Source organism: Anoplolepis gracilipes, chromosome 17, assembly GCF_047496725.1.
Source record: "Anoplolepis gracilipes chromosome 17, ASM4749672v1, whole genome shotgun sequence".
NCBI classification, from domain to species: domain Eukaryota; kingdom Metazoa; phylum Arthropoda; class Insecta; order Hymenoptera; family Formicidae; genus Anoplolepis; species Anoplolepis gracilipes.
In genome coordinates, this window is record NC_132986.1 from 6,948,659 (window position 1) to 6,972,429 (window position 23,771).

The following is a 23,771-nucleotide window of genomic DNA, read 5'->3' on the forward strand; positions in this document are numbered from 1 at the left end:
AATTCTGCAACCGCATCATCTGATTGCATTCTCGAAATTATGCTGAATATATGAAATGTCATATATAAAATAGACAGCGACAGGCAGAATGTATTATGTGCACCCCTTTACATCGTTACCAAAATAGTTCAAATATTTAGTTAATTAATATATCCTACTGTTTGCATATAAATACATTTTTTTAATAGTTATAACATATCTTTAATAATTCATAAGACTTGTAAAAACTGTAAATTATATAAAATTTTGATCAACAAACTTTTGTCAAATGTAAATTTTCATCGGATTTCTTAATATTATCTTATTATCTTTTCGCAAAAAGAGAGTTAATTTTTTGTTCAATTATAAAAAAATTGATTAGTATTCAATTATAAAAAAAAATTACTTCTTATATATAGAATTGTTATAATTTTACCATTGCAAATACCGAGTATTTTGCGATATTCTGAGTATTTTTCGAAGCGAAAAAGCATGGTATATGTATATAGTCAGGAAGAAGTTTCTGAAGTTGCACGACGGCGGATCGCGCGATGTAATCGCGTGACTTTATGTAATGTTCAACCACGTGATATTTAAAATCACACGCGCACACGAGTCATTTCGCGGCAAATCTCCGGCGCACGATACGCTTCGAGCTTACGCGTGCGGAGTCAACGATCTCGAAATTGGCGAAAATACGAAACGTAATGCGCATATAAATGGCCGGATAAAAAGAACAATGTACAAGGACGCTACCGGAAAACGTGTACTTTCTATTAATCAATTTACTCCGCGAAGATTTTATCATTGTCATTAGTAGAATTCATTTCACTTCAACTTCATTACATGTATACAAAAATATAATATTAATCCCTGATATAAATTTGTCACCAAAATTTTTTTCTACACTACTTTCATTGATAATTTTAACAGACATCATCATTGATGACATGATTTTTTTAATTTTAATAAATATTAATTAATGAATCAAATATTAATTAATAATAAATAATAATTTCTAAATCACGCGTTTCTTGCAGTGCCGGTACGTTTTTTGTCAAATTATATTTAATGAAGACAACATAGTGGAATTTTACTTTCTCGAATTAGTAATATTAATTTAATAAAACTATATATAGTTTTTCTAATGGTGAACTTTCCAAGAATATTTAATGATCAATCAAAGTAGTGATTTGGAATCAAGCAGACTACAAACTACGATGATAGAGATATAGAATTAATAATATAAATATGTTGCATGCCAAGTTAAAGATAGAAAGTTAATCCTAACTTGGCTTTCAGCAAAGCAACAGAGTGACCATGAAACTGGACGTTAGTTACACCGATCATTCGCACATCATCGGCAAGGGCGGTCTAACAATTAAGCGAGTGATGGAGGAAACTGGTTGCCATATCCATTTTCCAGACAGTAACCGCAGCAATCACCAGGACAAGAGCAATCAAGTCTCTATTGCTGGTGAGATGGAGAGCGTCGAACGCGCCCGCGCACGTGTTAGGGTGAGTTTTCTTGTTTATGACGTATATGTCTAGGATGTTCCAGAAAATATACACCTTGTATGAACACAATTGCAATTTTGATGAACAGAACGGATTTTTTTTCGAGAATATACAACATTTCTCTTATACGATTGAAAATTAAATGTTTGATGTATTAAAATTCAAGAGAATTTTATTTCTCACAATCAGTTAATTGTATGGTTTATTTATGAGAATTTTTATTTCAGACGTGTGTTGTGTGTGTGTGTTAATATCAAGACATTTAATGTTAAATATATATGTGTGTGTGGTATACATATATATGTAATACATACATATATTATGTGTTATGTAATAAAAAATACATCTCGAAGATAAAAAAATAGACGATTTTTGGAATAAATTCTTATATAAACATGAGGTAACAAAGACTAATGAATAATGTTAACGAACAAATAAGCGAATATTCTGTAAAATCTACTTTAAACTATTTACAATTCGCAACAAAATTCATGATAGATTTATAATTATTTATAATTTTATGTGTCATATTTCTAATATATATGTATTCTGATACATATTTTCTACATTTCGTTGTATATGTATTTCATTTCACATGTTTTCTGTACAGGACACATAAATTTATAAGTAAAATTCTATCTCGAATTTTGCAAATTATAAATCATCTACATAGCTGACTTAATGAATAACACGCTTTTATTTGCCAGAACGTAAACATCTTCTGAATTTTAATAACGAAGATTTATATTCATTGTTTGTTCGTTCGTTCTTTCAATGTACACCCACCTTCAGAAAAAACGTTCGTAATAAAACATTGATTCATATTTCCGCTTTCGTATTTTAGAATCTGACACCCCTAATCTTTTCGTTCGAATTGCCTATAATGGGCGCGTCGCAAAGTACGCCAGACTGCACTTCACCCTACGTCATAAAGATACAGGAAAAGTACAACGTGCAAGTGATGTTTCGCACGAGACCAAAGCTACACGCCACTCTAGTGGTCGTCAAGGGATGCGAATGGGAGGTTTCTCAAGTCAAGGAGGCGACAGTTCTACTAATCCGTTATATGTGCAAAAATCTAGCTGTGAGTAACAAGAATAATCGAAAGATATCGATTCGTTTTTTCTTAAGAACTTAATAAAAAATCTTAATATTGAAAAAAATTAAATTTTTTCAATTTTTCTACAAAAGCATTAAAACAACTTATTTAATCATTATTTAATCACATTTAGCTCTTTTTTTAAAGATTTTCTAATTTATTTAATTTATTCATCGTTTCCTTTAATTTTTATTCTATTTCGCATTGATAAATTGATATGGAAAAAATTGTATTAATTATTGTAGTAAATATTTTCTCTTATTATTTTTTTTAAAAACTCTCATTTTTTGTAGAATCAAATCCAAGTACAAATGTCAATGGAAATCTCACCTCAACATCACAGCATCGTGCTAGGGAAACAGAGTAGCAATCTGAAAATGATAATGCAACGTACCGCCACGCAAATTATGTTTCCCGATGCTGGCGATCCGAATATACCCAGCCTCAAGAAAAGCAATGTCACGATTACTGGCGCTATACATAATGTTTATTTGGCTCGACAACAGTTAGTGGTAAGCAAATACATTCATGATTCTATGATTAAATTCAACTTTTTTTCTACTCTTAGTATATATTAAAATTATGCTATAGTATAGTATATTAAAATTATATTATGTATAAGTTGATTCTGTTCTAATTAAAATTTTGTATTAAACGCCAAGTCTAATTTATACTTTTCGTTTATAAATTAGAAATTATAATTTTACATTCTATATATTGTAATTTTAAATTATTCCTTTTTAGAGTTTGTAATAATTATTGACTTAACACTTCCAAATAAGTAAAGATATTTGATGCTTAACTATGAAATAATTAAAAAAATATATAACAACGTATTTTTACAGGGATCATTACCCTTAGTTCTCATGTTCGATCTACCAGAGGATTCTATGTCCGCTACCGTGGATACTGAAAAGATCTCCCAACTTATGCAATCTTTAGATGTGTTTATCAACGTTCGGCATAAGCCGAAACAAAGCACGCTTTCCGTGATTATTAAGGGAATCGAGAGAAACGCTGGTAATATTTACGAAGCGCGAAAACAACTGTTGGGATTAGACGAGCCCAGAGTTCATGCCGAGATACCGGCTACATATCATATTCCGAACGCCGGTAGTGTTTTTCAAAGCACTGCCAATAATAATAATGATATTGGTGAGTGTCCTCTGTTGAAATCATTCAGAATTAGAATAGTAGCAACAAGTAATCAAAATGTTTTATCTGAGTGACACAGATTGTTAAATGTTCTCCGGTTTGTCATTCAAGCTACTAAAAATTTCAATAAATTCTTTAGTAAATTAATTTCAGAACAAAATTATTTTATATATTATTAACTTGATAATTGTATTTATCTCCGCATAATTATCGTAAAATAAATTTCGTATCTCAAATATTAATTACCAATCAGAAAAGAATTGATAAAGAGAGAATTATCAATGTTATTTTAATTTTTTCTTTTTTTTTTGCAATTAGGCACCAACAATCTGATGAGTAATGTAACAGACAGCTTTTCGAGTATGTTGAATATAAATACGCAGAATCCATCATATTGTATGTCACCGATTCCGCACTCATCGAATTCCATGGGGCTATCGTCGCACTGGGGCCTTGCTGCTCATTATATTCCACCTATGTGTACGTATCCCTATCCTCATTTGAATCACCTGTTGACGACGCAGCATATGTTACACAACAATATAATGGGGACTTCCCATGGACCGCATGGATTATCGAATCATGTGATACCTTCCGGCATCGGAACTTATCACTCTAATGGCATATCGAGCAACTTTTCTAATATCCACGGTCTCAACGCTAATTTAACGGATAATAAAGACGGCAGTAGTGGTAAGTAATTAGTTCTCGATTTATTTTATATTCATTTTGTTTATTCTATATTCGAATTTCAATTTTTTTACGAATTTTTTGATTATTACGTCACGCAAACGCGTATTTTCTGGAAAGTATTTTTATAAAAATTCTTTACAACACGGTTAATGTAATTTAATACTGAAAAAGAAATTTTATAATTTTATAAATAATGATATTACTTTCGTCATAAACGTCGGTATTACGATACACCTCGTAACTGAAGTTGAGTCTTACCTGATTTATGAATTTGTTTTCAGCTTATTCTTCGCTAAGCAGCGTCTCTAGCTCTCTATCTAGTCCTGCTATTAGTCCTCGTAACGTTTCACCAGTCAATCCTACGGATACTAGTCCTAACTTATGTAAGTTAAATATTTCGGGAAATTAATCTCTAGTTTTTATCAACAAGCTCTCTTTTTTTCTTTCGCTTTTTCTTTCTCTCTCAGTTATGGGAGTAATTAAGCTTCTATTTTTTTTCTAGCGGATTTATCCAGCATGTTATCTGAATTACCGGTCACTGACCGACGTGCACCTGGTTGCGAGAAAAAATCATTGGAGATAGCCGCACAGCAACATCTCACACCCTTCGATTATGAACAGAAGAAACTATTAGCTACGAAGGCGGTGCAAAGCAAGTCGAGTAATAGCGATTTCCGCGTACCGACATCCGCGTGGTCTGGTTATGGCCTCAGCCAGAGTATTCCGCCTATAACTACGAGTAATTTAAGCAAGGTAAAACCACAAACTTCCTTTAAAGTAATTAAATTAACGTCAATAATATTTATGAGAGTCTAAATTTATTAGGATTCATGTCAATATTTTTTTGACATTAAATATTCGCTTAAAAAACGTTACTTTTTTAAAAATAACTAATAAAACTTGTAATAATTTATTAGCGAAGCAAATTGAATATTGAGATATTTATTGACAAATAATCATGTTGAGACAGTCACGTTAGAATTTTTTACAGGAGCTGACGTCACATCCTGCAGACTTGTGGAAAGAACCGACCACCCCGGTATTTAATACCGAGATGGATTTCGGTAATATTATTTCGAGCAAAGATCGCGTTGGACAAATAGGGATGGCTTCAAATTATATAGATCACACACCGACCTCCCATTTAAACAAAATCACATCATCACATCGTTTCAGTGATTTAGCTAGCATGCTAGCCAGCATCGGCTTGGAGAAGTATATACGTGAGTATTGGCGAGTCACAATTATAAAATAATTATACATCACTTATCGAGTGCCGCTATTGCTTTGCTTGGATTGCTTCTTGCTTTTACAAAAAAATTTTTGAAAAAATCAAAACAGCAATGGTTTTTGTTTTTTTTTTTTTTTTTTTCATTTACCAGGCCTGTTCACGTCTCACGAGGTGGACATGTCTACGTTTCATTCTCTGACAGAGAAGGATCTCTGCGAAATCGGGATTACCGCTTGGGGTGCGAGACGCAAAATATTGCTGTTAATATCTGGTCTGTTGCATGGACAATTCTCTCTCTCTCTCTCTCTCTCTCTCTCTCTCTCTCTCTCTCTCTCTCTCTCTCTCTCTCTCTCTCTCTCTCTCTCTCTCTCTCTCTCTCTCTCTCTCTCTCTCTCTCTCTCTCTCTCTCTCTCTCTCTCTCTCTCTCTCTCTCTCTCTCTCTCTCTCTCTCTCTATCTATCTATCTATCTATCTATCTATCTATCTATCTATCTATCTATCTATCTATCTATCTATCTATCTATCTATCTATCTATCTATCTATCTATCTATCTATCTATCTATCTATCTATCTATATTTGTTTATTTATTTTTTTAAGATTTAAAGTTATTTATAAAAATATAATTATAAATAGAAAACTATTTTCAAAAATTGGGATTGAAGAGTTTTTTTTGTGTTAATAATTTTGTTTTGGGGTTTCAGATATGAATAAACGAACGAGTCCGTTTTCTGGAAGCGCCGCACCCGGCGCTGAACGGAAAGCTTCCACATTGTCGGCATCGACAGACAAGTGCAACCTGGACACCAAATGGTAAAAGAATACTAATTAGCTATTCGTTCCAATCGTGACGGCGTATCAATGTTTTTGAAGCCGATCGGAAATTCCGCGTGTCGGCTAAAATTACGCAAAATAATGAAAAGTACTTAATAATGCCGATCGCGCGTCTGTATAATTGCGAGTATCATTACGCCGTTATATCGGGTGTTCAGGTGGAACGAACGCGAATTCACGAGATTTACAGAAATCAAAAAGACTATTTAGTTATCTGTATCGCGGGAATAGACCGACGTGAGATGGATAGCTAAACAGTTTGCATGTTGATTGATTTGAAGTTACTTTTAAGTATCGGAAAAAGAATTAAGGAAAAAGTTGTTTTTGTGGCCGGGAACTGGCTGTATTCTTTTTTTTTTCTTCATTTTTTTTCGCCGTTCTCGGCGCGCGCCCAAAAGGTGCCTTAGGATCTAGAATAGTAGTTAATATTTTCGCTATCTTCGTTAGTTACGCAATTGTCCAGCCACGATGGACGCGTTGTTATTGTTTCAATTTACTGATAAATCGAATTATTTCGAATATTTTTTGAATCTAATATCGATTTCGCGATTCAATTAACGTTTCTAAATAAGCGTTTGCTGATTGCTGGCAAGAAAAACATCAGATAAATTAGACTTACAATGTTCGTAAAACGAAGCACGCGTCCCACTAGTTATATTGTGTGATGATTCACTTGGTGAATGAATGATCGGTAACTGCGAATAGAATGCATGTATATGAGTGTGTGAAATATGAAATGGGCATAAATGTTTCGAATGAAATCTAAAAAATTAGATAAGATTATCAGTTATCAGGAATTTAGAATGAAATGCGATGGGCGAGGGATGTCCCGTGTGTTCAGCGAATTTTCGTCCTAGCAAAAATTCACATTAATTCAGACTAAGCTCGAATATGCGACCGCAAGTTGGTCAAAATATTTAATTTAAATGTCGAAATTAATCGACCAGTACTAATTAACGATACGACATTGCGCAATAATTAAATGCGATTTATAACATAGATTCCGCATGCGGTTGTGATTTCGAGTTTTACACGAAGCAAATATATATATATATAAGTTACAAAATATTTATTAATTATTTCGCGAAAGACGCTGGACGCACGTCAAACAATAGACCGCAAGAACTTTTCGTGTAAAGAAAGCGTGTATTGAAAATAGAATAGTATAAAGTAAATTCTATATAGCGAAAAATATTTCCGCGTAAAAACGATACTGTTCGAGGAGCTGAATGTAAAAAAAATATCGATATCTAAGTATTCAATTCGCGACGACAATTGTTGCGTTAATTAGGGAACCTTCGTTGTTAAACTAGCTCTAAACTTGGCAGAGTCAAGAGAACGATACCAAAAGAATTATAGTGAAAAATAGAAAAATTATACATATATAATACATAAAAATTCTCTATATATAATATATAAAAATGTATATAATATATATACATAACTACAAATTAATATAATGAATCAAGAAATGCAAAACACTATCTGTAATTTTTCTATGATATTTATGACATAAAATTTAATAACAATATTTAGACAAGATATGTACCTATTACGGTTTATATAAAATTTAAGAAAATTAAGTATGGAATTTAAAAACAATTGCCAAGTTTAGATTATTTCCGATTATCCTCGCACGCAGAAAGCTCTGTCGATTTCGCAAAATGATCGTTTTATAGACATAAGATATATCTTGTTCTCGGTATAATTTATTCAAATTTTTAAGCGTTATTTTTGTTAATTTTTTTTGAACAAAGGAATGAAAGCGTTAGGTAAATAAGTTCTTGAGTCACACGCATTATTCAACATAACGCGTTATTCATCAAGCTGATACTCCAAGTCGAATGAAAAAGTATGATTATTACTTGTTTTGCAGAGGAGGGGAAAATCACCCAGCTGTCTCGTGAAATTTTTGAGTCAAAAAATCAGAACAAAGAAGGCAGGATCGCACGATCGATTCGATTGAACATGCCTAACGAACGATTTTACTGCGAAGAGTTCTTGACTAAGTCTTTTGCGAAATCTTTTTAAGCGTAAATCATTTGTGCGCTTGCGAGTTAGATCGGAACATTAAAAAGAATAAGTTAATGAGAGAATTATATTCGCGCAATATGTGTGATATAATATTAGACTGTCCGGTTCTATTGTCCGTTTCTTGTTTTCTTTTTTTTTCTTCAATAGCAACAATAACGATGATGGTCTAAGATAGAGAGTTTTCTCTGATACGATCGTACAATTCGATCGTTGAGATCCGTACAATAACAATTGCAAGAATACATGGATGAAGGTGATATATTAACATTCTAATATAAACTGAATTATTTTGCATGAATAATATTTAAAATATTATTGTATAGTAAAGGAATAATGATTCTGACAAATGTACTGTGCCTAGAAAAATAATTTAGGAAATCTTATGTTTAATATAACTACAAAAATTGCATGTTACTAGTTACTTTATAAAAGAAATTCTTTAAGAAAATTAATAAAACAAAATTGTTTTTTTTTTCTTCTTTAATAAGATTCTGTTTTGCTACAACTTTGAAAGCTTTATTTTAAATTCTTCTGAGATACAAAATAACTCTGATTATTTATATAGCTTCAGGATGCTACAGTTATATTAGTGACAGCGTAATTTTTAATAAATTTAATTCGTGTTTGATATTTCACCACTAACGACCATTAATTCAATCTTAATTAAAAATATAAAAGTTTAAAAGACATTTAATTAGACTAAAGAGCAATTGAAGTCGACTTCGAAAAATTTGGAATGAATGTTTCTGAATCATCTCTAAGAGATAATAATTTTTTATTATTAGCTGTCTAAGTGTTGCATATCACCTTCACTCAATTGTATTTGTAATTACACCACTCCATATATCATTTTCGTCTTCGCAAGAGACATATTTTTGCGGCAGCAATAGTTGCAATACCAATCGTTGTTCTAAAAAAATTCTGTGTCGGTGAAGAGTATCTTGTCAAAGTGATAACTGTCATAAGAGAAATGACATCTTGTAAGCATGAAATGTGCGGTCGAACGAGAATCGTGTGATATATTTACTATCGCTGCGGATAAAATATACGCGTACGCATAATCGTGAAACGAAGCAGCGCAAGCGAGCTTGAAAAGTTCTCGTTCGAAAGCCATTTGTACTCTGTCACTCACGCAAAAAGTTTCGAGTTTCTTTCAAAAACTTGAAAGAAAAATAATCTCTCCAAATTGGGATAAGAGATGATTAAAATTAAATCAGATTTACTTTTTTTAATATATCGTAGAGGCAGAAATTTCACAGCAAAAGAAGATTGTCGAGAAAAAATATTTTTATAAATTCTAGCCTTTTCCCATCTTGTTTATTGTCTTCGCGAAAGTATAGAATTTATGTGGTAAATTGGTATGTAATGTATAACGATAGACGAGATTTCTTCACCGACCAGCAATCGGTTTCTTTCCTTAGTCCTGAAAAGAAAGCCGTCAATGTTCCTATGTAAATGTATACTGATCATGTGCAAGATCTAACATATACGGGTAATATATATATAGGTATATAGTCGCGGAAATTAACATTAAAGGAAAAGGAGAGAACGCACGTGCGAGGAAAAACAAAGAGGGAAAGATGATTACGAATAAGGATTTTGATTAATGCTCAAGCATTTGATTAATGGGAATCAATTACGTCGGGAAAAGTAAAGACACGCATAAACGCTTCCAAAAACTATATAATCAAAATTTCTCCACTGTTCTTTCTTCGTCCCTATTCACCTGACACATTTTGCATCCGCAGCAAATAACATGACAGATTTTTTTTTCTCTCTTGAAAACAAGCAACTCAGAATGTTAACGCGTATAATTAATAAATCGGTCTCGCTCGCCAACGTGACCTGAATTCCATTGCGTTTATGAGAAATGCGCTGCAAACTTTTCTGAAATTGTGAAATACTGTGTAACGTATATCGTCAGTATATTTTTTCATGTTTTTGCGTCGAGAACGGGGTAGAGAAAATACGAATTATTAATATTATTTCATAATTTCAAACCCAGTGGACTCATTCTTTCTTATCTAATTTATCGAACTTTATATAATTTTATCGGCTTATACGAATCGAAGTTTGAAACTAATTAAGCTTATAATTTATAAGATTCACCTTTTTTATGATTTAGTAATCGAAGTGAAGCTTATCAATTGTAGACGTAATCCATTCTAGCTTTCAATATCTTCAATGACTGATCATTTTCTTGGTTTCTAAAAGTCCATGAAAAATGATATGATATATATGTACGGATTTAAAAATTTATAGACTTTTTCTGAAAATTTCTGAAGGATTTTAAGTCTACACATCATATCGTTGCGCAACGATTTTTCTCTCTCTCTTTGTCTTAATAATAGACTGCTTATATAGTTCGAAGATATTCTTCGATTAGAACTCAATGGTTTGATCTAAAATTGCTTTTTAAAAATTTGTGAAAATTGATCTTAAAATTGTAAAAATAAAATTAAAATTAAATTTAAATTTAAAATTAAAATTAAAATTGATCTATTTCAATCCCAAATATATTGCAGAAATTAAATCAATTTATTGGAATTAAATCTAGTTTTGTTCCAATTAATTATAATTTTAATTAAATTTTCACAATTTAAAAAAATATTTTCTCGAATTTTTAAAAAGATGACTGATTGCATCAAATCTTTTAATTTTATCATAATGCATCAACTTATTAATAATCTAAAGAACAAGTTTGGAAAGTTGTGAAACTCGAGCGCGCTTCGATGTATAATATCAAATGCCGATTTTTTCCTTTAGACGTAATGTTACCTTAATTCAGCAACTATATAATGACCATACGTCAATCATTCCCATATATTGATAAAATGAATGCCTCGCACTTTTCGTTCTTTTTCATGCTCCAAACATCGAGAATTTTGTTGTTTTTTTTTTTGCTTAGTAAGAGCGACACGAAATCGCAAACTCCTCATTGTAGAAAAGACACATAGAATATTTTAGTATTGTTATCAAAGGATGCTGATAAGGAATGCGGAGAATAATTAAGGAGTTCGCCCGAAAAAAGAGTATACAAGTAAAATAATAGCAAAACTTTGAGAGAAATAGATTTGTTGAAAAGGTTTTTATTTTAAGGAAGATATTATTATAAATTACGATATTTGAAAAACAGAAATGCAATATGAAAAGTAGAAAAATTAAAATTTCGTGATTTATATATACATATTTCCCAAGTGCCTTATTATTTTTCGGGCAAACTTCGCGATGTAAGATTAGTATTAGAGTAGACTCGCGCGAATGTAAACGCGGATATTTTCAACAAATACAAATAGAAATTAAATACCACTGCGAGAAAAATATTTCCCGCAAAACGAAGAAATCCGCGTTATATATACAATTGTATTATAAATCACACATTCCAAAAGAAGATGATAAGAGTTTAAACTCGAGTGAAATATTTGTAACGTCATATAGAAGAGGCGAATGAAAAGTGTTAATTTATGTGTATGTGTTCCGCGTTTTCCTTACTGTGCTCTAGTGCTTATAATATATGTCGTTTCTCATGTAATAAATCCGGGGACGTACCCGCCCATCGAGCGCAGGTGCAGCAGCTGAATGTTAAATTAATCGATGAACGTATCATTATCGCATGTAAATGATCGGTCCATCGACCTGCGCGGCGGCAAATAAAGCGTTTTATAATATACAGCGCAGCATAATATTTTTATATAATAATCTAAAATATAATTTTTGATAAAAGCCAAAATAGTATATATCGATCTACTATTATTATTTGTGTCGGTAAAAAGAAAAACCTCGAAAAAAATCAGGATTTGTTATATTAAGATGAAAAATAAAGATTTTGTATATTGCTATTTTTAATAAAAAAATATTAATATCATACACATAGCCCTTTGCCGTGTTTCATAATAAATCGATGATTAAAGAGAGAGAGAGAGAGAGAGAGAGAGAGAGAGGTGAAATTTTTCGTTTTTTTTTTTTACATTTTATTTTTTCAAAAATTTATTTAGTCAACTCTGATATTATAATAATAAAATTGTTTGTACTTATTCTAATCATACTTTGCGATGAATTCTTTCCTCTAGAACTCGTGTAATTCCATAATCTTCCCCCTTCCCCACATAATAATAAGTCTTTTTAATTTATTTTAATAATAGTTAATTTTTAGCAAAGTCACAGTTTACAGATGAGATTGAAAATAAAAGCACCACAATTTATATCTATCACCATTACATCACTCCACGATCATCGATTCACTTTTATTATGGAATAAAATTAAAAGTATACATACGTTCACGTTATCCATTGTCCACTCTTTCGAAACTATCGTCCGACTCTTCGTCATCGCTCGATGGTGCACTCGTGACCGTGCATCTCTTCATATCTTCGGCGTAGAGTTCGTTATTGCAGATGGGACAGTGGAACATATTCATCGCGGTAAAGTGCGCTTGCAAACAGTAGTAACAGAAGATGTGTGAACAGCCGGCGTGCGATGGCAAGATTGGATTTTCCTGGCAGTAGGCGCATTTGGTCGTGGCGTTCATCACCGGGAATGATCGCATCATTGCCGGTTCCATTCGCTGCCAGAGTCGCGTTACCGCATGCTTCAGATAATGGAAGTTGATCATGGGTATGCCGATGGTGAAGAGTTCCATTAGACCGTGCCATAGCAGTTCTCTCGTCATGTACGAGTATCCGATTGTCCTCGGACGATGCGTCGTTATTGATTGAGTCGACAGACCTAGCAGGAACTCTATCACACGTGGTTGTATGCCTCGATGAAGAAAGTATAGTAGATTGATAAGCTCCAGAAGACTGACAGCGTTCGATGCCCAATCGACGAGAGATTTTAGACCTTGGGCAAGTACGCCACGATCCGATAAATTCTCATTGGCCAATTTGTCTTTCAAATATTGAGGTAGAACGCTTAGAATTAAATAAAGTACAGCTTTCTTCTGATTGATGTTACTGTAGTGCAGATTGAGGAGTCGCTGGCCGAATGTGGAGGATCCTCGTTGCAGCGAAAATTTCCAGATAAGAAATTTCAAGACAACGTCTATTTCCGCTTGCCACTTGTCGATCTTGCCAGGTACGCTGTATTTTGCAATTTCTTTGGTTTGAGTCTTCAATACTTTGTAAATCTCCTTGTCTAATTGAGCGGCATCGACCTGATTTATTCGGGAGACATAAACTGATGGCGTCATCTTGATTTGTACGTATATTGTAGAATTCTAAAAGTAAAATTTTTTTTATGTAATAATATAATGCATGTAAAGAATAGTTGAGAAAGTTTTTAATTAGTAAGTAAAATATGAAAGTTTCTTTTCAGAATATAAATAGAGGTGTCATAAATTTTCTTTGATTTTCTCTGTGTGATATAAAATCGGTTTTTTATATAAAATCAAATATACATATTGTACTTTGAACTTACAGATTTTTCATTTCCTAATTTCAAGACTATATTTTAATAGAAATACTCTTTCACACTACTTACACATATTCAAAGATATTTAATACTTATAATCAAGGATTTCGGTTTTGATGTTACTAAACAAAAATTCTGTACAAAATTATTTTAAATGAAAAAGGAAAAAATATCGTGTGGAGATTATGGGACACACTATGTATATTCCGATCCGAGTGCAAGTTACTTTGTCATTCGCGGAACATTCACGCCATCTAAATATAGTTTATCATTTATCATTACCTAGTTATATAAGCTGCCTGTAATTCTTTCTCACGTCGAGAAACAGATCAAACAAAATTAAGCGATCAAAGATACGAAAATCGTCATCCTGCAGAAACTATTACCGGAAGTTCACTTTTGGAAATTGATTCACGTGAAGTTAAGTGCAATTACGCAAAACTATGTCCATTCAAATTAGTTTATGAAACCGAAATGGTCGCTGTTTGATGAACGATTGAACGAAATGAATTGATATTCACAAAGAGGTTATAATACAATATAGCCGTCAAGTCACGCACCCAACTCCGTGTTGTTCGTTGGAATGACTACTACGCTGCGTAACGAGAGCCGAGAGCCGAGAACTGAATAAACCGACAGTAGGGAGGGGGGCGTTCGACCAATGAAAGCGCGCGGCTAACGGCGGCGAGCGGCGACAAGCGGCGATGCGTTCGGGCCGGTTCGGCGCTGCTCGGCTGGGATTTCGTTTCAGTTCGGGTTCGTGTCTCGTTGCCGTTGCGCACGGGGCGCGTCCGCTGTTACACCTTCTTCACTACGGACGTTAAACGTTTTGAGGTTATAGACGGAGCACAGCACGGCTGCGGCCGAATAGCGAACGGTCGGAACGCGGTGTGTGTACTGTTCGTTGTACATAATTACGTCGTGGTGTTCGTGTGATATCGCGTCGTCGCGCGTACGTCGGCGGGCTCCATGTTGCCGCCGGTGGCATGACGTCATTGAGTGTCGGTGTCGGTGGTGTCGCGCGAGTGTAACCGTGTCGTCGTCGTCGTCGTCGTCGTCGTCGTCGTTCTCGTTATTCCTCTCTCTCCGGTTGTCGTACGCGGTCCGTCACGCATCATGTTGTACTCGTGATAAAGTTTGACATTTTTCTCTTTCTCTCTTTTTCTCTCTCTTTCTCTGTCTTTTTCTCTTGTTCTCTTATCTCGCGCCGTTCGCGAAACGCGAAGTGTACAGCCGTCGCCGAATCGCATCGGTGGCTACCATAGTGTGTGACCTCCTCGTCGCTTCTCTTGGACACGCTTCTCCCTCTGTAATCATCTTCTCCGCTATCAGCTTATGCGAACGAACGAGAGGGACACCTGCGTCGAGACTATCGCACCGATTTACACGCACGTCTGTACCGCTGGCGAACAAGGTGAGTGCCAGAAATTACATAATATCGTGCTTCCTCGTAATCGCGCGACGAACGGCGGTCTGCGACTCTCCCCCCTTCGCGCCGTAAAATCGATCTGCCATCGAGTGACAGGTTAACCTCCAATTCGGTCACCGCGAGGGAGAGTCGTCTCCCTCGCCGCGCCGCGTCGGTTCGTCGACGCTGTCGCCAGTTTCTGTCTACGAGATTTACACGTACTCGCTCTTTCAATCCAAAATGCTATCACACCGCGCTTTTTTTATCACACGAATGCTTTCTATCTCTCTCCCTCTGTCTATCTTTTTTTAACGGGAACAGACGTTTCCGAAACATTCCGAAGGAAAACTTGGTCGAATAGAACAAATAATTCTAGCGAACAAAGGAGCGAAGTAGTGGTTCGGAATAAATTTGATTCTTTGTTTTGATCTGTGGCATTGCACAGATTAAAACAAAGTCTGAACGAGTTAAAGTTAATACGTGACCAAAAATGTGCGTGTGTGTATACGATCATATCGTCTTGAAACATATATCACGGTACACGTTACTCTCGGGGTCGACCACTTGTTTGTCACCACTGCTCGGTTTCTCAAATGTCGTGTCACTCGTAATCGTTACGTGAAAATTGTGTGAAACTGTTTTCGGAATGAAAGAATTTAGATTATGAACCTCGATTTATATATTAACATTACCATTATTATCATAGTATCATTATATTATTTATTATTATTATTGCAATTATCATCACTTGTTATTATTATCGGCGTCGTTACCACAATATGATATTGTATCGTAATTATTATTACGTAATTTCGGAGTGTTATTAATATCATCATGATTATATTTATTATGCTACAAAAAGAGAGAGGGAAAGAGTAAGTTACTATTATTTTTTATCTTTTTTTTTTTGTTAAAAAAGGAATTTTGTTCTCATTTTTTTCAACGTACCGTTATATTGCAAGAGAAATATCTGGAGTTATGCCAGAAAAAATTCTCTTAATCAGAGAATACAGAAAAAAAGTCAAAAGTGGATTAACATTCTTTATATGTAAAGCAGATTTAAAATGTTAAAGGGAAACTGCAATATAATCACATTTAAAGCGCGCATATTGCTGTAGAATGTAAGCTACAAAAAAGTATGTAAAATCACATTTATTGTTTATAATTTTACAATTTGTTTTACAATAATGCTGGAATGCATTGCACTTTATTTTCTTCATAGATTGTTTTGTTCTTATATGAAATTAATAAAGTAATTAATAGAATAATTTAATTAATATAAAATTATACGTTGTCATTAATAAAATAAATATATAAAAATCTGAAGTAATTAAATTAATATTTAATACGTAAAATAATTAATAATAAGTGGTATACATTATTGTGTTGATTTAATAAATAAATAAATACCCAAATTATTTTTTTATATTTATACAGAATGATGTCTTTAGTTTTTCAATATAATAATGATTTAATTTCTTAACTACGATATTACAAAGCGCGAATCTATCCATTTAAGTGTAAGCTCAGAATTATTTGCTAATCGACATTATCTTATTTTTGAAACTGTACAAAATTATAGTTAGTATTTAATCCTAGCACCTGGTTATTTTTTAACGTCAGGTCAAATCAGTTTAGATTAAAAAAAGAAGTAATTTTTCAAGAGGGACTGCTGTTAAGAGATTAAAATTCCATTAAACTGCAGTTTACTCGCACGATAGGCTTGTCTATCATCACTCGTGCTACCGAATGGCTATGTTATTTCGCCGGCATCTTGCTTTGACAGCAGATCGACAGATGTAAACAGCCAAGCGTGTACGTGATTTGCATATCTGTTTGCGTTTCTCTTCATCTTTCTTCTTCTTCTTCTTCTTCTTCTTCTTCTTCTTCTCTCTCTCTCTCTCTCTCTCTCTCTCTCTCTCTCTCTCTCTCTCTTCCTCTCGCTGTTTGTCGCTTACATCGCTCTTGGCTCTGACCTTAATTTACGGTCCGTGGCCGCCGACGTAGAAGGTTCATTCGCGCCAACGAGCGAGCGAGCGAGCTTTTCGACGTGCTCGCACACCTGTCGGCGTTATTTATTGACGCGCCTAAATCCGTCGCGTCGAAACGACGGATGTACGTCGACGTGTACCGCGTGTACACGTCGAATTCGTCGTACGCATATTCGATATTATCGTTACTGCTGCAGCTATTCAACGGTTCGTTGATATCGCCGATAAATCAGATCGGTCGTGATGTTTTATATTCGGGGCTTCTATTTATGTCAAAATGATATATGTATATATGGGGAATATATGGCTTGGCCATAATTATCGGTATTCTTTTGTCATATATATTCTATACGCTGAGATTTGTCCATCTGAACAGTCGATATTTCCTAAATTTTGTATGGAAGATTCTTGTTCAAAATACACGGCACACATTTCTATGAGAATTGTGCAAGAAATATGGGGAGATATTTTTTCTAATACATATATAGTGAATATTTTGCGTTAAATCATTGGAATATAAACATATGAGATAACAATTTTTAGATACATATAAATGAAATTAATTATAATTTGGTTATGATATATCAATATTTTATTACTACAAAAAATTTAATTAAAGTTAATTACATATTTATTGCATATGTAATGATAAGACATTATATATATATATATATATATATATATATATATATATATTTATTTTTTGCATATCTAGTTTACGTGAGAAAAGATCACAGATATTTTGCGCGAAGAAATCGTGGAATAATTTTGTAGATGGTATGTAGCTTTGCTTTATTTGACGAAGGAATAATTTATTTGATCGTGTATATCCAAGCGTATCGCGGTATCGATCACGACTATTATATACCCGTACGAGGAAAATATATATTTAATACAGAAAATAGGTAATGCAGACAAAATTAGTAAAATATACAAACATATGCTTTTGTTTCAATCATTCCGATTTCAGTACGCTTCAAATATTACGCGGTAATTGCACTTATGTCATGAAATCAAAATTAACCGAGTACAAAAACGTCCCAACTTGTAAATCGTTATTTAATCTGAGCGATCTCACCTGTCAATTTTATTTAATAAAATTTCTTAATATAAAGTTAAAATTTAAAAAAAAAATTGTTTCTGAATTAAAAGCGAGACAAAGCTGAAAAATATGTACGCAATGTTACATATGTTTAGCTGTAGGTCAAGTTATGTAGAATTATTTTATTTAATGACTTCATTTTAATAAAGTTTTAGAAAATTGAATTATTAAAACGAATTTATATATATATATATATATATATATATATATATATATGTATATTCGTGTGTATGTGTATGTATTAACATATTAATACATAATATATTATTACTAATTTGTATATTTTATTATTATTATGTATATTTTTAAGTTCCTTTAATAAAATTTATTTGTTTATAAAAATTCACATTAGTTAATAATTGACAGTAAAAAATATTGAATTTTATACTAATTGTTATCAAGTTAAAAGAGCACGCAGAATTCTCATTATCAGTATCAGCATGCTAGCATAGAAAATCCGCATATAAGCGATATCACCATTTTATTAAAATCATGTTTTGCGATAATAAACATGCTCGTGTGATGTTCATTTTTGCGAAACAAGAAATGTCCAGCTATGTTCGAACGACCGATAGTCGGACTAGTTAGTAGTTTACTCGCCGTGTTTACCGCCACGATAATGCGTGTTTTACCTCACATACCGCTCATCGATTATTCGCCATTCATTCGCGGATCGCGCATTTCATATTTTATTTGCTGCGAGGTTGTTTTATTCTGTTTAATACCGGTAATATTGTAATTAGTGAAAGTGTAAAACTTGATTGTTGATATGTACGCGCAATCAAGTCTCTTATGTGGTTATTATTTATTAAAAGAATGGAGTAGATTATGAATAAATAATAGAACACTATATATTTTATAAAATGATATTAAAATAAATAATGATGTACTCTTGAATTAAATTGAAATTAACAATTTTATAAATCTTTATTTTATGGTTATTTGTAGCACTTTTTTAATTGTTTTGTGATGTATATTGTAGTATTTTTATATTTTGGATTTTTTGGGGGATAGAAATAAGGGGGATTTAAAGAAGTGTGCCAAAAATTTTGTCTGGTTGCAACGTGCTGCCATCTCGTGTTTTCCGCGTTTCCCTCCCCATATCGTGACCCCATCGAACGGGGCCACGCGTGTTCGGGCATTCGCTCGTTGAAGAAATGCTTGGTAAATGAGCCTTTCCTTCTTTTGCATTAGGCCGAGAGATCTTATTCCCCTTACGCTGGAAGACTCTTTCTGAATTACTTTTCTATCTTAAGTTGTCATGTATATTTATGAATCTAATTAACCAACATCTCAATTCTTTCTAAAGAACAGTCATTATTTTTTTGTTTATTCAGTTATTTTGTCTTTAATATTTTTTATATTCAATGCAGTAGCCTTCTCTTAAACAAATATGAATTGTAGGGAAAATATGCTTATAATAAGGTATAAATTGAATCTCATTTATAATTTGTGGATATGTTAAACAAATAATATTATGCAAATAACTCAAATTATCGTACTGAATTAATTCATTCTTGCATAATATCATTTAGATCAAATTTTTAATAAACTGACATATTACACACACATGGGAATTACAACAACCTATATATTTTTATTTCTTACTAATACACAGCCATTTCCGAAAAAAATAAAATTTGAAATTATTTAAACTGATTAAAAGAGAGAACTTTGATCTTATAAAACATTTAAATTTAAATTTACTAAATGTATAATTAAGCATAGCCATTGTTAAAAAATTTTGTTTCTGAAATAAAACTTTCCTAAATTTTTGCTCTCATTTACTTCTCTGTCTCTTCTCTTCTCTTCTCTTCTCTTCTCTTCTCTTCTCTTCTCTTCTCTTCTCTTCTCTTCTCTTCTCTTCTCTTCTCTTCTCTCTCTCTCTCTCTCTCTCTCTCTCTCTCTCTCCTCTCTTCCTCCCTCTCCTCCCCTTCTGCCTCCCTTCTTTGCTCTTCTTCTCTCTCTAGTCATTAGATTATAACTTGTTTTTATTAATTTTTGTAACATAATAAAGCATAGAGCAATAACGCATTTTTTATGACCATGTATTTATTCTTCGTTGAGAATGATTTTTATAAGAGGAAGGGGTTAAAGCTCGGACCTATCGAAGTCCAAGGTGATCGGCGTTCTCTGGCCTGAAGATTCCACCTTCTGGCTCGTGACGTAGGAGAGAGAGAGTCAAGTTTTGCTCTCTCGCAACGCAACGCGAGAGATAGGTGATGGCGAAGTCGAGGCGTGGTGGCGAAGTATTGATCGCTACCACGAGCGTGGCGCGATTTCCCCCTGGTCTCTCTTTGCAGCCCCCCCGACCGACCGACCGACCGACCGACGTCATCCGCCGTTTAAACCCCTCGCCACCCCCGACTGCCCTACCTGCTCGTCCCTCGACACCGCCATCCCCTACCAAATCCTTTCTATCTCTGTCTTTTTCCCTCTTCTCGCATCTACGTTTTCTTCAGCTTCATCGTTGTTGACGGCATTCAATGCCGGAATGACGAAGCGAACGTTACTGCCTGGATGACGATACTTTAACCCTTTCGACAATTTTTATTTATTTAAAGCGCAATCTGGTTTTGCCAATGAGTTGTTTGTGCTCGACTGTAAAGATTTCAGGGATTTTTAGAACCTTGTAATGGATGCATATTAATCAAAAGCATCTTCGCAGAAGATAATTTACTCAAAACATTTTTCAAGTAACATTATGTCTTTTACATTTATTAATATCTGGATTTTTTAATGTTATTTATATTTTTGGAGTAAATAGGAAATCTTTCAAGAATTTTTTGCTGAGGCAATTTGGGGAGAAGACATTTACTTATACATTTTTTAATTATTTGATAAATAAAACATGATTAAAAGTTATGATTATATGAAAAAAAGTTATGAATACAAGTTATAAATAAAAGTTATGATTATATTTAAAAAAATGTGCGCGTGTGTGTGTGTGCATATATATTTGTAATTATGATTATATGAAGAATAATGATAATAGATAATAAGATTTTTATTGATTTTTTTACTTATAAAATGTCAAGACTTGTCTTTTATTCTGTTTGTTTTCTTATTTAATAAAAGTCGTAACTATCAGATAGTGCTAAATGAGATTACTATTAAATTATTTAAATATTAAGATATTTCAAATCTACTTGCACTATGTTTTTCAGAATCAATTATAACTGGTTATATTAGTTTTTTTTTGTAATTATGCTGTTTAAAAGGCATTATATTTATATTTTCAATTGATTAAAAATAATCCAAATAAAAAGAAAATTACAAAAAATTTAAACAATAATAGCAATCAATTTTTTAAATGCTATGTTTTTTATAGTCGTGATTATGCACAAATATTATTATTATTATTGTTATTACAAATTACTATGAAATTTTACTACTATTTTTCTGTATTGAAGACTTATTGTTAGTTTAAAAGCAGATGTGCTAACAATCATTGTATTATTTAAATATGAATTTATTCAAGAAAAACATTATTTATTTCTTAATGATCATTAATCGATTAACGAGAACAGAATAAATATTTTTATGAAACTTCTTACGTAATGTGCAATGTCATTATAGCTTACACATATGAGCGGCGCATGTAAACATTTGCAAGGAGCTAGATATCATTAAATTAATTACAAAGTGGTTTGTAATGACATTACACCGAAATCGGTCGACAACCGAAATCTTGTTTCACGAAGGAGAAATGTTATTTTGAGATTAACTCTAATCTGCTCAATGCCAAAAGTTTTCGATCCCAAAAGCATACTAATTGGAACTATGGATCAATAGTCATGTGATGTATATTATAGTACTTATAATACTTAAAGTACCGTTGTTTTTACTTCCGTACACATTATATTATTTAATATTATACAATATTAATACACATATTATTTTCAAATCACACAAGGAATTAATTACAATATCATTAGAATTATTATAATTTGTATTGAACGAACAATCCATTAAGCACAGAAACAATTATAACTTTTTAAAATTTATACATATATTATGTATTTCTTGGGAAGTATAATTTTTAATTTTTAATACACTGTTTTTGTGTGTTAATATTTCGAATATAGATTTCTTCTCGATAATACATGTTTTTATCGTTGATAATACTCCATTATTATTTAAAGTCTTTTTTTAATTTTTTACTTTATATCGAGACAAATAATTTTAATTATAATAAGAAAATTGGCATATTCATATATAATATATATTACATAATGTATAATTATATCTATAATTTAGATTAAAAGTAAACTATGTTAGAAATGTTATATTATTTACCGAATTTTTAAATTATAAAAAGAAACAGTTAAAATTTTAGAAATACTAATATGAAAATTATTTTTCTATGTGCATATATATTTGATTTTAGTTTTTTAATAAAAAAGAAATAAAATTTGCAATTTATTGACACTAAATTGGTCAAGAGTTTTATTTACTCTTATAAATTCTTCGATATATAAAATTGTCTAATTATTCACATATTCCGCAATGAAGTTACGCTGAATAAAAGTTGTTGCGATACTTCTCCAAGATTCTTATACGACATGCAATCGTATTAATCCTCGCCTTGCTACCGTACTCGTAATCACATCTCAAGATAGAAAGGTCACGCGACGAGAACCTCTGAGAAAATACACGCGACTCACGGTAGCTCCCTGTTTCACGTAAGGAATGTTAATTGCTCAAAAGCATTCGATATGAGCAAAAAGGTTTAAAGACGACTTTAAAGATTAAATGGAAGGGCAATGATGACAAGTCTGAAATCATTAGTAGAGCTGCCAAATTAATTGACACTCGACTACTTTATCGCACGCTATTGCTGTCTCGCATTCGCGACGTGTAATTAATATAGGCTTTTGTCATACGCATTTTTATTTGTTGAGAGAGAGAGAGAGAGAGAGAGAGAGAGAGAGAGAGAGAGAGAGAGAGAGAGAGAGAGAGAGAGAGAGAGAGAGAGGAAGAGAAAGAGAGCGCGCTCTTTCTTTTTACGTTTATCTACATTTTTGTGCACGCTTTACATAGAACTATATAAATGATTTGATAACGCTAGTATCTGGGAATCGCTGGATTGCTTTTTAGACGTTCTTTCATATCCTATGCAATTTGCTAAATCTTCTTTTTGGGTTATGTTGGCTTATATTCAACATCTTATCAATGACACACATTCTTTTGTTTTATATTATAAATAGAAATTAAAAATATAAAAGTAAAATATTTTCTTATACAAGAAATAAACTAGTGATTAATTGTTGAACTCTGAAAAATTAATAGCACACAATAACATGCGAGAAAATGCA

General features: G+C 32.7%; 3 protein-coding genes across 9 annotated transcripts in view; 2 read left to right on the forward strand and 1 right to left on the reverse strand.

The window, feature by feature from the left end:
- The window catches only part of Bicc (protein bicaudal C), a 35,860-nt gene extending 23,588 nt beyond the window's left edge, over positions 1-12,272 (forward strand). For 3 of the 5 annotated variants that reach the window (XM_072909891.1, XM_072909892.1, XM_072909895.1), the window contains 10 exons: positions 1,282-1,497; positions 2,342-2,581; positions 2,890-3,108; positions 3,442-3,751; positions 4,070-4,444; positions 4,726-4,827; positions 4,947-5,197; positions 5,424-5,667; positions 5,827-5,946; positions 6,379-12,272. In XM_072909891.1, coding sequence (XP_072765992.1) covers positions 1,282-1,497; positions 2,342-2,581; positions 2,890-3,108; positions 3,442-3,751; positions 4,070-4,444; positions 4,726-4,827; positions 4,947-5,197; positions 5,424-5,667; positions 5,827-5,946; positions 6,379-6,491 — 2,190 coding nt within the window. In that variant the 3' untranslated portion in view covers positions 6,492-12,272. The remainder of the gene's footprint in view (positions 1-1,281; positions 1,498-2,341; positions 2,582-2,889; positions 3,109-3,441; positions 3,752-4,069; positions 4,445-4,725; positions 4,828-4,946; positions 5,198-5,423; positions 5,668-5,826; positions 5,947-6,378) is intronic. The other 2 variants (XM_072909893.1, XM_072909894.1) reach the window with 2 other exon arrangements.
- Pex2 (peroxisomal biogenesis factor 2) lies at positions 9,853-14,598 on the reverse strand. Of its 2 annotated transcripts, none has more exons than XM_072909921.1 (2): positions 14,513-14,598; positions 9,853-13,758 (listed from the first exon to the last, which is right to left on the reverse strand). In XM_072909921.1, exon 2 carries the CDS (start codon positions 13,729-13,731, stop codon positions 12,826-12,828), a length of 906 nt encoding a protein of 301 aa, XP_072766022.1. In that variant the 5' UTR covers positions 13,732-13,758; positions 14,513-14,598; the 3' UTR covers positions 9,853-12,825. The 2 variants fall into 2 exon arrangements, with proteins under 2 accessions (XP_072766022.1, XP_072766021.1); XM_072909920.1 differs by having other exon boundaries at positions 14,235-14,524.
- A 627-nt stretch (positions 14,599-15,225) lies between these two features.
- Bsk (mitogen-activated protein kinase dJNK) overlaps positions 15,226-23,771 on the forward strand; it is a 148,408-nt gene continuing 139,862 nt past the window's right edge. For both annotated transcript variants that reach the window (XM_072909905.1, XM_072909907.1), the window contains exon 1: positions 15,226-15,366. The gene's annotated coding sequence lies outside the window, so the exon portion shown is untranslated. The remainder of the gene's footprint in view (positions 15,367-23,771) is intronic.